This window comes from Coregonus clupeaformis, chromosome 30, assembly GCF_020615455.1.
Source record: "Coregonus clupeaformis isolate EN_2021a chromosome 30, ASM2061545v1, whole genome shotgun sequence".
NCBI classification, from domain to species: Eukaryota; Metazoa; Chordata; class Actinopteri; order Salmoniformes; family Salmonidae; genus Coregonus; species Coregonus clupeaformis.
This window is the reverse complement of record NC_059221.1, coordinates 49,704,094-49,717,893: the sequence shown is the minus strand read 5'-3', so window position 1 is coordinate 49,717,893 and position 13,800 is coordinate 49,704,094. Positions and strand designations below refer to the sequence as shown.

Below are 13,800 nucleotides of genomic sequence, written 5' to 3'. Positions count from 1 at the left end.
TGCTTTTGCCTCTTACGTTGAACCCACTTCTGTAAACTTGCTTTGATTGATTTTAGTAGACATTTTGCAGTAATCTAGTTTATTTTTTATTGTATTTTTTTATTGTTATATTAATTGATTGCTGTTCATTCCCTTGGCCTTGCTGAAGGAGCTTTTCAGGTGCTGTATGATGGAGACCAGTCCATCAGGCTCTCTCCCAGAAGTGGCGTCCTGCAGCCTGGCGCTACCCAGTGGCTGAAGGTGGAACTCTGCACTGACAAACCCACGAGGGTCAGAGAGGAGGCCCAGTAAGGAAACTAGAGCCTCTGCCTTATCTTGAACATCATCTTAAACGCTCCACCTTATTCTGCTTAGTGTTACTTATGGTTCTTTGTTTGTGCATTTTGTGTGTGTTTATTGAGTTGCCCTCTCTCTCTCTCTCTCTCTCTCTCTCTCTCTCTCTCTCTCTCTCTCTCTCTCTCTCTCTCTCTCTCTCTCTCTCCCCCCCCCCTCTCTCTCTCTCCCCTCTCTCTCTCTTCCTCCCACTCCCCCCATCCCCCCCTCTCTCTCAGGGTGAAGCTGCAGAACAGTAAGGATGTGGTCCTGAAGATCAGGGCGGATGTTTTGGAGCAGAGCCTGGAGCTCCAGGACCTAGAGGGGGAGAGGCTGTCTTGCCTCCGCTTCGGACCCGTCTTCTTTGGTACATCCCGGGTGGAAAAAGTGGTTCTGGTGAACAATGGACCACAGGCCTGCGACTGGATGGTGGTGCTGCAGGACGATGCTTCAGGGACAGAAGTGGTACATACACACGCACACACATGCACCAACGCACAGAGAAAACACAGACACATGCACCAACGCACAGAGAAAACACAGACACATGTTGACATATTTCACACTTTCACACGGAAGTGCAATTATACTAAACTGTGTTTTTAGATCTCTATCGTTAGGCGTGATACGTTTTTGTATTGCTGTGTATGTGTGTCTGTGTGTGTGTGTGTGTTTCCTCAGGGCTTTGACCTCCAGAGGAGTACAGACGCAGCGCTGCTAGAGAGAAGTGTTCGTAACAGGGCCACCCCTGTGGATCCCTCCACTGTGATCACCTGTGTGCCCAACGAGGGAGGACTGAGACCCTACGAGAAAACCACTCTGTGGGTCTGCTTCCGTCCTGTCAGCAGAAGGTATACAGCCCTCCTTTGTGTGTGTGTGTGTCTGTGTGTGGGTATAAATGTGTATAAAGATATTCTAACACACAGTATATAATGGTTGTTCTGTTCTTCAGAAGGAGCAGGGAGGAGCAGAAGAGCAGTGGAGTCTCCGCAGCAGCCAGTAAACAAGACTACTCACTCTTCCTCAAGTTTGAGATGGTGGGAAGTAAAGATGGCTTCAACCACCAGCAGCACTCCACTGTACTTCCCCACAATGGTACAGCAAGCCTCAATCTGTTCCTTACCAATAGCAGGCACAATATGCTGCAATACAATCATGTATATTATATCATTAGTAAAAACAACAATTGAAGCCATTCTCTGGTGAGGGGCACTGAACGACATGTGTACGACAGCTATAACAGAAATGTTGTGGTTGATCTCGGACTGTCTAGTCCTTGACCCCTGACCTCTCTGACCTCTAAGCCCTGACCTCTACCCCCAGGTTGCTGTGTGGAGCTGGCGGTGACTGGCTCAGCCCTCCCTGTCTCCCTTGTGCCCAGCCCCGGCCACAGCTTCAGCTTCCAGCAGTGCATGATGGGAGAGCGTGTGGACGTCCTGTGTGTGCTCCACAACCTCTCCCCTATACTCCCCGTCACCTTCAAGTTCCGAAAGATGGCCAACTTCATCAGTGACCCGCCTAGTGGGACCATCTCCCCAGGGCAAAACCAGGTAGACGACCCTGGTCCAGGCTCAGATGGCTCCTTATTTTGGCCAGAGGAAACTAGTGCACTGTATAGGGTGGCTGGGCCCTAAAGTAGTGCACTATATATGGAATAGGGAGCCATTTTGGACACAACCCCAGTCTCCTCCAAGCATCCTCTATGACAGAACAGAAAGCTGAATTATCAATATCCTCTATATCCTCCCTGAGTCTGACAGAAAGCTGATCAGAATCATTGATCTGTGTTTTTGTCCAGGACGTGGTGCTGTCCTTCGCCCCCCACCAGATGGGGACGTTCAAGGTGAAACAGGTGCTAGAGGTGCTGGGTCAGGTGGTACACCTGGAGCCCTCCTCCACCAAGCTCCGCCTCCGCAGCTTCCACACCATCACCCTGCACCTGTCAGCCGTTTGCCGGGCACAGACCGCCTGCAAGACACCCAAACTCAACCCTGGTGAGACCCAAAGCCACCCCCTGCCCACAGCCAGCACACTGAACCACTCACTGCCCTGTCCACTGATCTCTTACCCATACAGTATATGTTCTTCAAACTATTGTATGGCATTCTATCTTCAACCTATTATTAGACCCACCCATTCATTGTTTTGTCTGTGATGCATCAGGAATCACCCCGGCTGTGACCAATGAGACAGGCCAGTATGCCCGGGTGCCCTCCAGTGAGCTGGGCAGGTGTGTGGGATTGGTGCGGGCAGCTGTCCTTAGCGCGGCCAAGACCCGGCTCCACAGCCACGGCCAGAGCAAGAGCCACCGTAGGAGCCAGAGGCTAGATGGTAGCCAGCGGGAGCTAGTGGCCTTCCCCAACGACAGGGCCTGCAGCATCCGCCCTGCCTCTCCAGACACCACCTACAGGTCATTTGAGTAATACCGTTATAGAGTATCTGACATGGCACCCTGTGACCTATTCCAGAGCCATATCAATACTACTAAAGTAATGATGGCAATAGTATCAGTGCAGTCAGGTTTACTGGGACCTACTGTACCTCCAGATGCCTGGGCAGTCAGCGCAGTGTGTTTACAGTGGCATCCGTGTCCCTATAAAGTCCTATGTACCCCCTATGTACCCCCTATGTACCCCCTATGAACTCCTATGAACTGCTTATATCCTCTCTGTCTCTCTCCACCCAGGACCATCTTCACGGGGGTGGAGCGCTACCGTTACGTGGACCCTGACTTTGCCTTCACGGAGGAGGAGCAGCAGCAGAGACAGAGACACAGAGATCACTACCTAGCCTTCTTCAGGAGCCTGCGAAACACGCGCTTGCAGAAAACCACCGCGAGGTAGACAGAGGGTGATGTGTGTTCTGTATGTTGTCACCTAGGCAACCCAAACAGCTACGCAGTAAGCAAAACTATGCTGAAAATACCTCTTTTAGACCTATTTTCCAGACGTGGACATTACACGCATTTCAGGTGCTGAATGAAAGGTTAGAAGACATATTTTCCGACGTTGAAAATGCGTATTTTTCCGGAAGTAGAAAATACGTAATTTACAGACTTTTAAAATATATATTTTTCAGTCATTGATTCTATGGACACATTTCTGCACATACTGTACACTATCAGTGAAGTAAGCATTACTGTATATCACTATAACATAGGAATGAGGGGCCAACTGAATATGGATTATTGCTACCATCTGTCACATTCACTTATGTTAACTTTTTCAAAAGCTTTAAAACTGGCAACGATGATGTTCAAAATAATCCAAGCTACAGAATGAACCAACAGACCACTTCAACTACAATAACATTCTCAGTAACGGTTACAGATTTCTTTATTTTCTTGCTATGACTGTGATATGTTTTTTTTTAACCTGCTGAATGACCAACATTTTTATGTAAAAAACAAACACTTGCAAAGCTTTCTGGATATTATTCTAATGAGCTCTGCCCCCAAACAAGTACAAATTTGGTCAGTGCGGACCAGATCCAAATCTGAATGAATCATAGACGTCTAGGCTGTTTCACACGTTTGAACATCACATTACAATACGGCAGTTTAGTACAGTAGAGGACAGTATGGTATGGTACGGTACAGTACAGTTTAGTTCAGTAGAATAGAATAGTGCTCTACTGTATTGTACTGTACTGGACTCTGCTGTCAAAACTTGTGATACATAGATGTCTATTATTTGTTCAGATTTGGTCCAGTCCAGACCGGACCAAATCTGAACCAGTTATAGACGTCTATGTTTGGGCCAAATATAGGCCGGACCGCACCAAATCTGAACCAAACATAGACGTCTATGAATGGTTCAGATTTGGTCCGGTCCTGTACTCTGCTTGAAATCAAGGCCGGTCCGGACTGCACCAAAAGGCGTGAAAGGCAAACACCCTACTGGACCAATCATAGACATCTATATTTGGGCCAAATTAAGGCCAGTCCGGACCGGACCGGACGAAATCTGAACCAATCATAGATGTATTTTATTTAGTCAAATCAAGGCTGGTCTGGACTGGACCAAATCTGAACCAAATATAGATTTCTATGATTGGTTCAGACTTGGACAGGACCAAAAATCTACGTCAATGGACGTTGAAATCAAGGCCGGTCCGGACCGCACCCCAAACAAATACCTAAAAAAGAAAGCCGGACCAAAAAAAGACGTCCAAAAGACGTCGCTTGACGGTAAATGCTTAGTGGGTACACATTTTTTTGCAAGAACTAAACTGCAAAGCTCGGTCCTAGCCACTCCCCTTCCAAAAAGTCTACCTATGAGGGGATTTGATTAATCTGCACTCTACTCTTATCTTTTGATAAAAAGGCTTTATCTGCCTTCCCAATGAAAACTAGTTTGAAAATTCAAACATATACTGTATTTTATGAAAAAGAGATATGACCGAGCGGTGCAGATTACTGTTCGATTTGAGCAGGGCTTGCCTCCTTCACCAGCTCGCCCAGTCACGTGACGGTCATACCCCAGTGCAACCTGGCCAGTTTAATCGAATCCCCTCATCATTGTTTACAATATGTGCTGTACGCTGACAACAAGGTGGTATCTGACAATGTTTTCGATGTATGCTCAGGCTGCATGGCGAGGTGGAGGACGTCATAGATATTGGGCTCCGGCCTGCCGCAGGACTCCTCACCCCCAAACTCTCTCTGAGGGACCTGGAGTCCAATCACAGCCAGGAGGGGCGGAGCGTCGACCAGGGACATAGCCAGCTATTGACCACCTGTATGCTGGCTGCCATGGAGACCAGGTCCAGCTCCAGACAGGTAAAGCAGGGCGTGTAAAGTTGAACTGCGATCTCTGGGAAACCATTTTACACGGGTCCTCTAAAGTCTACAGTTACCTGTTTTAGCCTATGCAATCCCCCCACTTTATCATTTTATATCTGGTGTTTCCTGACTGACTGTATGGTATTCCACTGTCTCTATCATTTTATATCTGGTGTTTCCTGACTGACTGTACGGTATTCCTCTGTCTCTATCATTTTATATCTGGTGTTTCCTGACTGACTGTATGGTATTCCTCTGTCTCTATCATTTTATATCTGGTGTTTCCTGACTGACTGTACGGTATTCCTCTGTCTCTATCATTTTATATCTGGTGTTTCCTGACTGACTGTATGGTATTCCACTGTCTCTATCATTTTATATCTGGTGTTTCCTGACTGACTGTATGGTATTCCTCTGTCTCTATCATTTTATATCTGGTGTTTCCTGACTGACTGTACGGTATTCCTCTGTCTCTATCATTTTATATCTGGTGTTTCCTGACTGACTGTATGGTATTCCACTGTCTCTATCATTTTATATCTGGTGTTTCCTGACTGACTGTATGGTATTCCACTGTCTCTATCATTTTATATCTGGTGTTTCCTGACTGACTGTACGGTATTCCTCTGTCTCTATCATTTTATATCTGGTGTTTCCTGACTGACTGTACGGTATTCCTCTGTCTCTATCATTTTATATCTGGTGTTTCCTGACTGACTGTATGGTATTCCTCTGTCTCTATCATTTTATATCTGGTGTTTCCTGACTGACTGTATGGTATTCCACTGTCTCTATCATTTTATATCTGGTGTTTCCTGACTGACTGTACGGTATTCCTCTGTCTCTATCATTTTATATCTGGTGTTTCCTGACTGACTGCACGGTATTCCTCTGTCTCTATCATTTTATATCTGGTGTTTCCTGACTGACTGTACAGTATTCCTCTGACACTTTGAACCTCTGTTGTCCAGGTGACAGAGGGCATCAATGCACTAACCTCCACTAACCAGGAGGTGGCAGACTGCAGCCGCACCCTGACAGCTCAGCAGCTTCACCAAGTGGTCATAGGTGAGAAACGCACATGCAGTCTTTTTTGTAGCCCTCTGTCCCTACTATGGCTGATGAAGAGAATATTCACAAAATTAACATTTCTTGAATTAAAGATGTGAATCAGAGTTTGGGTACAAGTTATCATTTCCCCTCTCTCCCTGCTCCCACCCTCCCCCTCCCCATCCAGGCCCATCCTCAATAGATTTTGGTGAGGTGTGTGTGGCCTCAGTGTGTGTGAGGACCCTGGACCTGGTGAACAACCTGCAGGTGTATGTGTGGGTGCAGCTGGAGTTAGACTGCTGTCCTGAGCTGCAGCGCTCCAGCCCTCTGTCCCACGTCCTGCCCCCCCTCTCCAGAGCCACCCTGCCCCTCGTCTTAGAGAGCACCAAGCTGGGAAAGTTCCACAAGTTAGTCACTGTGTGTGTGGCTAGCTGGCTGGTTGTCTGTCTCTGTTTCTGTCTGTCTGTCTGTCTGTCTGTCTGTCTCTGTCTTTCTTTCATTTTCTCTCTCTCTGCCTCTCTCTCTCTCTCTCTCTCTCTCTCTCTCTCTCTCTCTCTGTCTCTGTCTCTCTGTCTCTCTCTGCCTCTCTCTCTCTGTCTCTGTCTCTCTGTCTCTCTCTGCCTCTCTATCTCTATCTCTATCTCTCTCTCTCTCTCTCTCTCTCTCTCTCTCTCTCTCTCTCTCTCTCTCTCTCTCTCTCTCTCTCTCTCTCTCTCTTTATATATAGAGGTTTCCTAAATTGATAATTGACAAACCAAATCGAGCCCAATCCTTATTGATTGCTTGATTGATGATTGATCGATTGACTGACTGACTTATTGACTGACTGATTGACAGTTGACTGGTAGATTCCATCTCCCTCTCCCAGGTCCATCTCCTACACAGTGAATAATTGTCACCGGGGCCATGTCCTGGTCCAGTCCCAGGTCGTCCCTGTGGTCCTCCAGCTGTCCCAGAGCCAGGTGGTCCTGTCACCGTCCCCCAGCTACTTGGCCCCATCGGGCTACAGGGGCACTGTGACCCTGGTCAACCCCAGGAACCACCCGGCTGACTTCACCTGGAGGCCCATCATCACAGAGAAGGGCATCGCCTTCTCCATACGCCCAGCAACAGGTAGGCTGCCGCTCTGGGTTATATCAAAACAAAACACTGCTGTAGTCTAGTCTTCTATATGTTCTGTATGGTGATGTACTATAATCTAGTCTTCTATATGTTCTGTATGGTGATGTACTGTAATCTAGTCTTCTATATGTTCTGTATGGTGATGTACTGTAGTCTAGTCTTCTATATGTTCTGTATGGTGATGTACTGTAATCTAGTCTTCTATATGTTCTGTATGGTGATGTACTGTAGTCTAGTCTTCTATATGTTCTGTATGGTAATGTACTGTAGTTTAGTCTTCTATATGTTCTGTATGGTAATGTACTGTAGTTTAGTCTTCTATATGTTCTGTATGGTGATGTACTGTAATCTAGTCTTCTATATGTTCTGTATGGTGATGTACTGTAGTCTAGTCTTCTATATGTTCTGTATGGTGATGTACTGTAATCTAGTCTTCTACATGTTCTGTATGGTAATGTACTGTAGTCTAGTCTTCTATATGTTCTGTATGGTGATGTACTGTAGTTTAGTCTTCTATATGTTCTGTATGGTGATGTACTGTAGTCTAGTCTTCTATATGTTCTGTATGGTAATGTACTGTAGTTTAGTCTTCTATATGTTCTGTATGGTGATGTACTGTAGTCTAGTCTTCTATATGTTCTGTATGGTGATGTACTGTAGTCTAGTCTTCTATATGTTCTGTATGTTTTAGTGGCACAGACCAAATGTCTGTGGAAACAATCAAGCTTATCACTTTATCAAATCTCATAGTATGGCAGCTCGTGGAGCTACATGCATCTGCCCACACCAATCTCTCTCCGTCTCTGTCTCCGTCTCCATCTCTCTCTCTCTCTCTCTCTCTCTCTCTCTCTCCTTATCTCTCTCATCTCTCCATCTCTCTCTCTCTCTCTCTCTCTCTCTCTCTCTCTCTCTCTCTCTCTCTCTCTCTCTCTCTCTCTCTCTCTCTCTCTCTCTCTCTCTCTCTCTCTCTCTCCTCTCTCTGTCTCTCTCTCACTCGCTCTCTCTCTCGCTCTCTCTCTCCCTCCTCCTCTCTCTGCCAGGTACTGTGGAGGCGTACAGGGAGTTAGACTGTGAGGTGATGTGGCATCCCTCTTTCTACTCTCCTGTGGAGGGACAATTTGACCTGTGTGTTCACCAGGGAAACACAGCACACCTACGATGTGTGACCAAGGTGTGTGTGTGTCTGTGTGTGTGTGATGGTGATCGGTGTATGTTGAGATGTACTGAGATATGTACCCCATTCCCCTCTGTACAGCTTGGGTCATCCACTGTGAAGCTGTCTGAGAAACATCTGGTGTTTAGATCAGTACCTCTCAACTTCCCCTCTGTCAGGACAGCAACGCTATACAACACAGGACACAACCATGCCTACTTCCAGGTACACACTCCACACCAGGTCTTTGTACTGTTTATACTTGTATGTGTGTGTTTTTCCGATGGTGTAACATGTGTGTGTGTGTGTGTGTATCAGGTGTTGGACGTGTACCCCCTGCCTGGCATGGTGGTGACCCCCCCTGAGGGCGTGGTTCCTGTGGGGGGGCAGGCAGAGGTCCAGGTGCACCTCAACCCTGGAGCTGTCATGAAGTTTGACACCAGAGTGGAGGTGAAGGAAACAGACACACAACATATCATAAAGCCTCTACAAACACACAACATATCATAAAGCCTCTACAAACACACAACATATCATAAAGCCTCTACAAACACACAACATATCATAAAGCCTCTACAAACACACAACATATCATAAAGTCTCTCAAACCTCTAGCCTTACCTGTCATTATGTCAGAAACCCAAATAACCTCTAGCCTTACCTGTCATTATGTCAGAAACCCAAATAACCTCTAGCCTTACCTGTCATTATTTCAGAAACCTAAATAACCTCTAGCCTTACCTATCATTATTTCAGAAACCTAAATAACCTCTAGCCTTACCTTTCATTATTTCAGAAACCTAAATAACCTCTAGCCTTACCTGTCATTATTTCAGGAACCTAAATAACCTCTAGCCTTACCTGTCATTATTTCAGAAACCTAAATAACCTCTAGCCTTACCTGTCATTATTTCAGAAACCTAAATACCCTCTAGCCTTGCCTGTCATTATGTCAGAAACCTAAATAACCTCTAGCCTTACCTGTCATTATTTCAGAAACCTAAATAATCTCTAGCCTTACCTGTGATTATTTCAGAAACCTAAATAACCTCTAGCCTTACCTGTCATTATTTCAGAAACCTAAATAACCTATAGCCTTACCTGTCATTATTTCAGAAACCTAAATAACCTCTAGCCTTACCTGTCATTATTTCAGAAACCTAAATAACCTCTAGCCTTACCTATCATTATTTCAGAAACCTAAATAACCTCTAGCCTTACCTGTCATTATTTCAGAAACCTAAATAACCTCTAGCCTTACCTATCATTATTTCAGTAACCTAAATAACCTCTAGCCTTACCTGTCATTATTTCAGAGACCTAAATAACCTCTAGTCTTACCTGTCATTATTTCAGAAACCTAAATAACCTCTAGCCTTACCTGTCATTATTTCAGAAACCTAAATAACCTCTAGCCTTACCTGTCATTATTTCAGAAACCTAAATAACCTCTAGCCTTACCTATCATTATTTCAGAAACCTAAATAACCTCTAGCCTTACCTGTCATTATTTCAGAAACCTAAATAACCTCTTACCTGTCATTATTTCAGAAACCTAAATAACCTCTAGTCTTACCTGTCATTATTTCAGTAACCTAAATAACCTCTAGCCTTACCTGTCATTATGTCAGAAAGCTAAATAACCTCTAGCCTTACCTGTCATTATTTCAGAAACCTAAATAACCCCTAGCCTTACCTGTCATTATTTCAGAAACCTAAATAACCTCTTACCTGTCATTATTTCAGAAACCTAAATAACCTCTAGTCTTACCTGTCATTATTTCAGAAACCTAAATAACCTCTAGCCTTACCTATCATTATTTCAGAAACCTAAATAACCTCTAGCCTTACCTGTCATTATTTCAGAAACATAAATAACCTCTAGCCTTACCTGTCATTATGTCAGAAACCTAAATAACCTCTAGCCTTACCTGTCATTATTTCAGTAACCTAAATAACCTATAGCCTTACCTGTCATTATGTCAGAAACCTAAATAACCTCTAGCCTTACCTGTCATTATTTCAGAAACCTAATTAACCTCTAGCCTTACCTGTCATTATTTCAGAAACCTAAATAACCTCTAGCCTTACCTGTCATTATTTCAGAAACCTAAATAACCTCTAGCCTTACCTATCATTATTTCAGAAACCTAAATAACCTCTAGCCTTACCTGTCATTATTTCAGAAACCTAAATAACCTCTAGCCTTACCTATCATTATTTCAGTAACCTAAATAACCTCTAGCCTTACCTGTCATTATTTCAGAAACCTAAATAACCTCTAGTCTTACCTGTCATTATTTCAGAAACCTAAATAACCTCTAGCCTTACCTGTCATTATTTCAGAAACCTAAATAACCTCTAGCCTTACCTGTCATTATTTCAGAAACCTAAATAACCTCTAGCCTTACCTATCATTATTTCAGAAACCTAAATAACCTCTAGCCTTACCTGTCATTATTTCAGAAACCTAAATAACCTCTAGCCTTACCTGTCATTATGTCAGAAACCTAAATAACCTCTAGCCTTACCTGTCATTATTTCAGTAACCTAAATAACCTATAGCCTTACCTGTCATTATGTCAGAAACCTAAATAACCTCTAGCCTTACCTGTCATTATTTCAGAAACCTAATTAACCTCTAGCCTTACCTGTCATTATTTCAGAAACCTAAATAACCTCTAGCCTTACCTGTCATTATTTCAGAAACCTAAATAACCTCTAGCCTTACCTATCATTATTTCAGAAACCTAAATAACCTCTAGCCTTACCTGTCATTATGTCAGAAACCTAAATAACCTCTAGCCTTACCTGTCATTATTTCAGTAACCTAAATAACCTATAGCCTTACCTGTCATTATGTCAGAAACCTAAATAACCTCTAGCCTTACCTGTCATTATTTCAGAAACCTAATTAACCTCTAGCCTTACCTGTCATTATTTCAGAAACCTAAATAACCTCTAGCCTTACCTGTCATTATTTCAGAAACCTAAATAACCTCTAGCCTTACCTATCATTATTTCAGAAACCTAAATAACCTCTAGCCTTACCTGTCATTATTTCAGAAACCTAAATAACCTCTAGCCTTACCTATCATTATTTCAGTAACCTAAATAACCTCTAGCCTTACCTGTCATTATTTCAGAAACCTAAATAACCTCTAGTCTTACCTGTCATTATTTCAGAAACCTAAATAACCTCTAGCCTTACCTGTCATTATTTCAGAAACCTAAATAACCTCTAGCCTTACCTGTCATTATTTCAGAAACCTAAATAACCTCTAGCCTTACCTATCATTATTTCAGAAACCTAAATAACCTCTAGCCTTACCTGTCATTATTTCAGAAACCTAAATAACCTCTAGCCTTACCTGTCATTATGTCAGAAACCTAAATAACCTCTAGCCTTACCTGTCATTATTTCAGTAACCTAAATAACCTATAGCCTTACCTGTCATTATGTCAGAAACCTAAATAACCTCTAGCCTTACCTGTCATTATTTCAGAAACCTAATTAACCTCTAGCCTTACCTGTCATTATTTCAGAAACCTAAATAACCTCTAGCCTTACCTGTCATTATTTCAGAAACCTAAATAACCTCTAGCCTTACCTATCATTATTTCAGAAACCTAAATAACCTCTAGCCTTACCTGTCATTATTTCAGAAACCTAAATAACCTCTAGCCTTACCTATCATTATTTCAGTAACCTAAATAACCTCTAGCCTTACCTGTCATTATTTCAGAAACCTAAATAACCTCTAGTCTTACCTGTCATTATTTCAGAAACCTAAATAACCTCTAGCCTTACCTGTCATTATTTCAGAAACCTAAATAACCTCTAGCCTTACCTGTCATTATTTCAGAAACCTAAATAACCTCTAGCCTTACCTATCATTATTTCAGAAACCTAAATAACCTCTAGCCTTACCTGTCATTATTTCAGAAACCTAAATAACCTCTTACCTGTCATTATTTCAGAAACCTAAATAACCTCTAGTCTTACCTGTCATTATTTCAGTAACCTAAATAACCTCTAGCCTTACCTGTCATTATGTCAGAAAGCTAAATAACCTCTAGCCTTACCTGTCATTAGTTCAGAAACCTAAATAACCCCTAGCCTTACCTGTCATTATTTCAGAAACCTAAATAACCTCTTACCTGTCATTATTTCAGAAACCTAAATAACCTCTAGTCTTACCTGTCATTATTTCAGAAACCTAAATAACCTCTAGCCTTACCTATCATTATTTCAGAAACCTAAATAACCTCTAGCCTTACCTGTCATTATTTCAGAAACCTAAATAACCTCTAGCCTTACCTGTCATTATGTCAGAAACCTAAATAACCTCTAGCCTTACCTGTCATTATTTCAGTAACCTAAATAACCTATAGCCTTACCTGTCATTATGTCAGAAACCTAAATAATCTCTAGCCTTACCTGTCATTATTTCAGAAACCTAAATAACCTCTTACCTGTCATTATTTCAGAAACCTAAATAACCTCTAGTCTTACCTGTCATTATTTCAGAAACCTAAATAACCTCTAGCCTTACCTATCATTATTTCAGAAACCTAAATAACCTCTAGCCTTACCTGTCATTATTTCAGAAACCTAATTAACCTCTAGTCTTACCTGTAATTATTTCAGAAACCTAAATAACCTCTAGCCTTACCTGTCATTATGTCAGAAACCTAGATAGTCATGATGGAAGAGCTTGCCTAACGAGGTGTGTGTGTTGCAGATAGTTCTAAGGAACATGAAATCTCTGGAGCTGAGAGTGGGCGGGTCGGTCGAGCCTCCCCTGGTGGACATCAACGTGGTGAGTTCATATGTCGAGCCCCCCCCTGGTGGACATCACCATGGTGAGTTCATATGTCGAGCCCCCCCGGTGGACATCACCATGGTGAGTTCATATGTCAAGCCCCCCCTGGTGGACATCAACGTGCTGAGTTCATATGTCAAGCCCCCCCTGGTGGACATCAACGTGGTGAGTTCATATGTCGAGCCCCCCCGGTGGACATCACCATGGTGAGTTCATATGTCAAGCCCCCCCTGGTGGACATCAACGTGCTGAGTTCATATGTCAAGCCCCCCCTGGTGGACATCAACGTGGTGAGTTCATATGTCGAGCCCCCCTGGTGGACATCAACGTGGTGAGTTCATATGTCGAGCCCCCCTGGTGGACATCAACGTGGTGAGTTCATATGTCGAGCCCCCTGGTGGACATCAACGTGGTGAGTTCATATGTCGAGCCCCCCTGGTGGACATCAACGTGGTGAGTTCATATGTCGAGCCCCCTGGTGGACATCAACGTGGTGAGTTCATATGTCGAGCCCCCCTGGTGGACATCAACGTGGTGAGTTCATATGTCGAGCC

General features: G+C 43.5%; 1 protein-coding gene across 4 annotated transcripts in view; it reads left to right on the top strand.

Annotated features, from left to right (window-relative positions):
* LOC121586507 (cilia- and flagella-associated protein 47-like) overlaps positions 1-13,800 on the top strand; it is a 63,054-nt gene that overhangs the window by 914 nt on the left and 48,340 nt on the right. For all 4 annotated transcript variants that reach the window (XM_045209646.1, XM_045209647.1, XM_041903242.2 and 1 more), the window contains exons 4-19: positions 149-287; positions 552-777; positions 994-1,163; positions 1,265-1,407; positions 1,636-1,862; positions 2,111-2,306; positions 2,476-2,722; positions 2,999-3,151; positions 4,900-5,092; positions 6,067-6,163; positions 6,333-6,552; positions 7,014-7,258; positions 8,308-8,438; positions 8,523-8,645; positions 8,739-8,870; positions 13,166-13,243. In XM_045209646.1, coding sequence (XP_045065581.1) covers positions 149-287; positions 552-777; positions 994-1,163; positions 1,265-1,407; positions 1,636-1,862; positions 2,111-2,306; positions 2,476-2,722; positions 2,999-3,151; positions 4,900-5,092; positions 6,067-6,163; positions 6,333-6,552; positions 7,014-7,258; positions 8,308-8,438; positions 8,523-8,645; positions 8,739-8,870; positions 13,166-13,243 — 2,720 coding nt within the window. The remainder of the gene's footprint in view (positions 1-148; positions 288-551; positions 778-993; positions 1,164-1,264; positions 1,408-1,635; positions 1,863-2,110; positions 2,307-2,475; positions 2,723-2,998; positions 3,152-4,899; positions 5,093-6,066; positions 6,164-6,332; positions 6,553-7,013; positions 7,259-8,307; positions 8,439-8,522; positions 8,646-8,738; positions 8,871-13,165; positions 13,244-13,800) is intronic.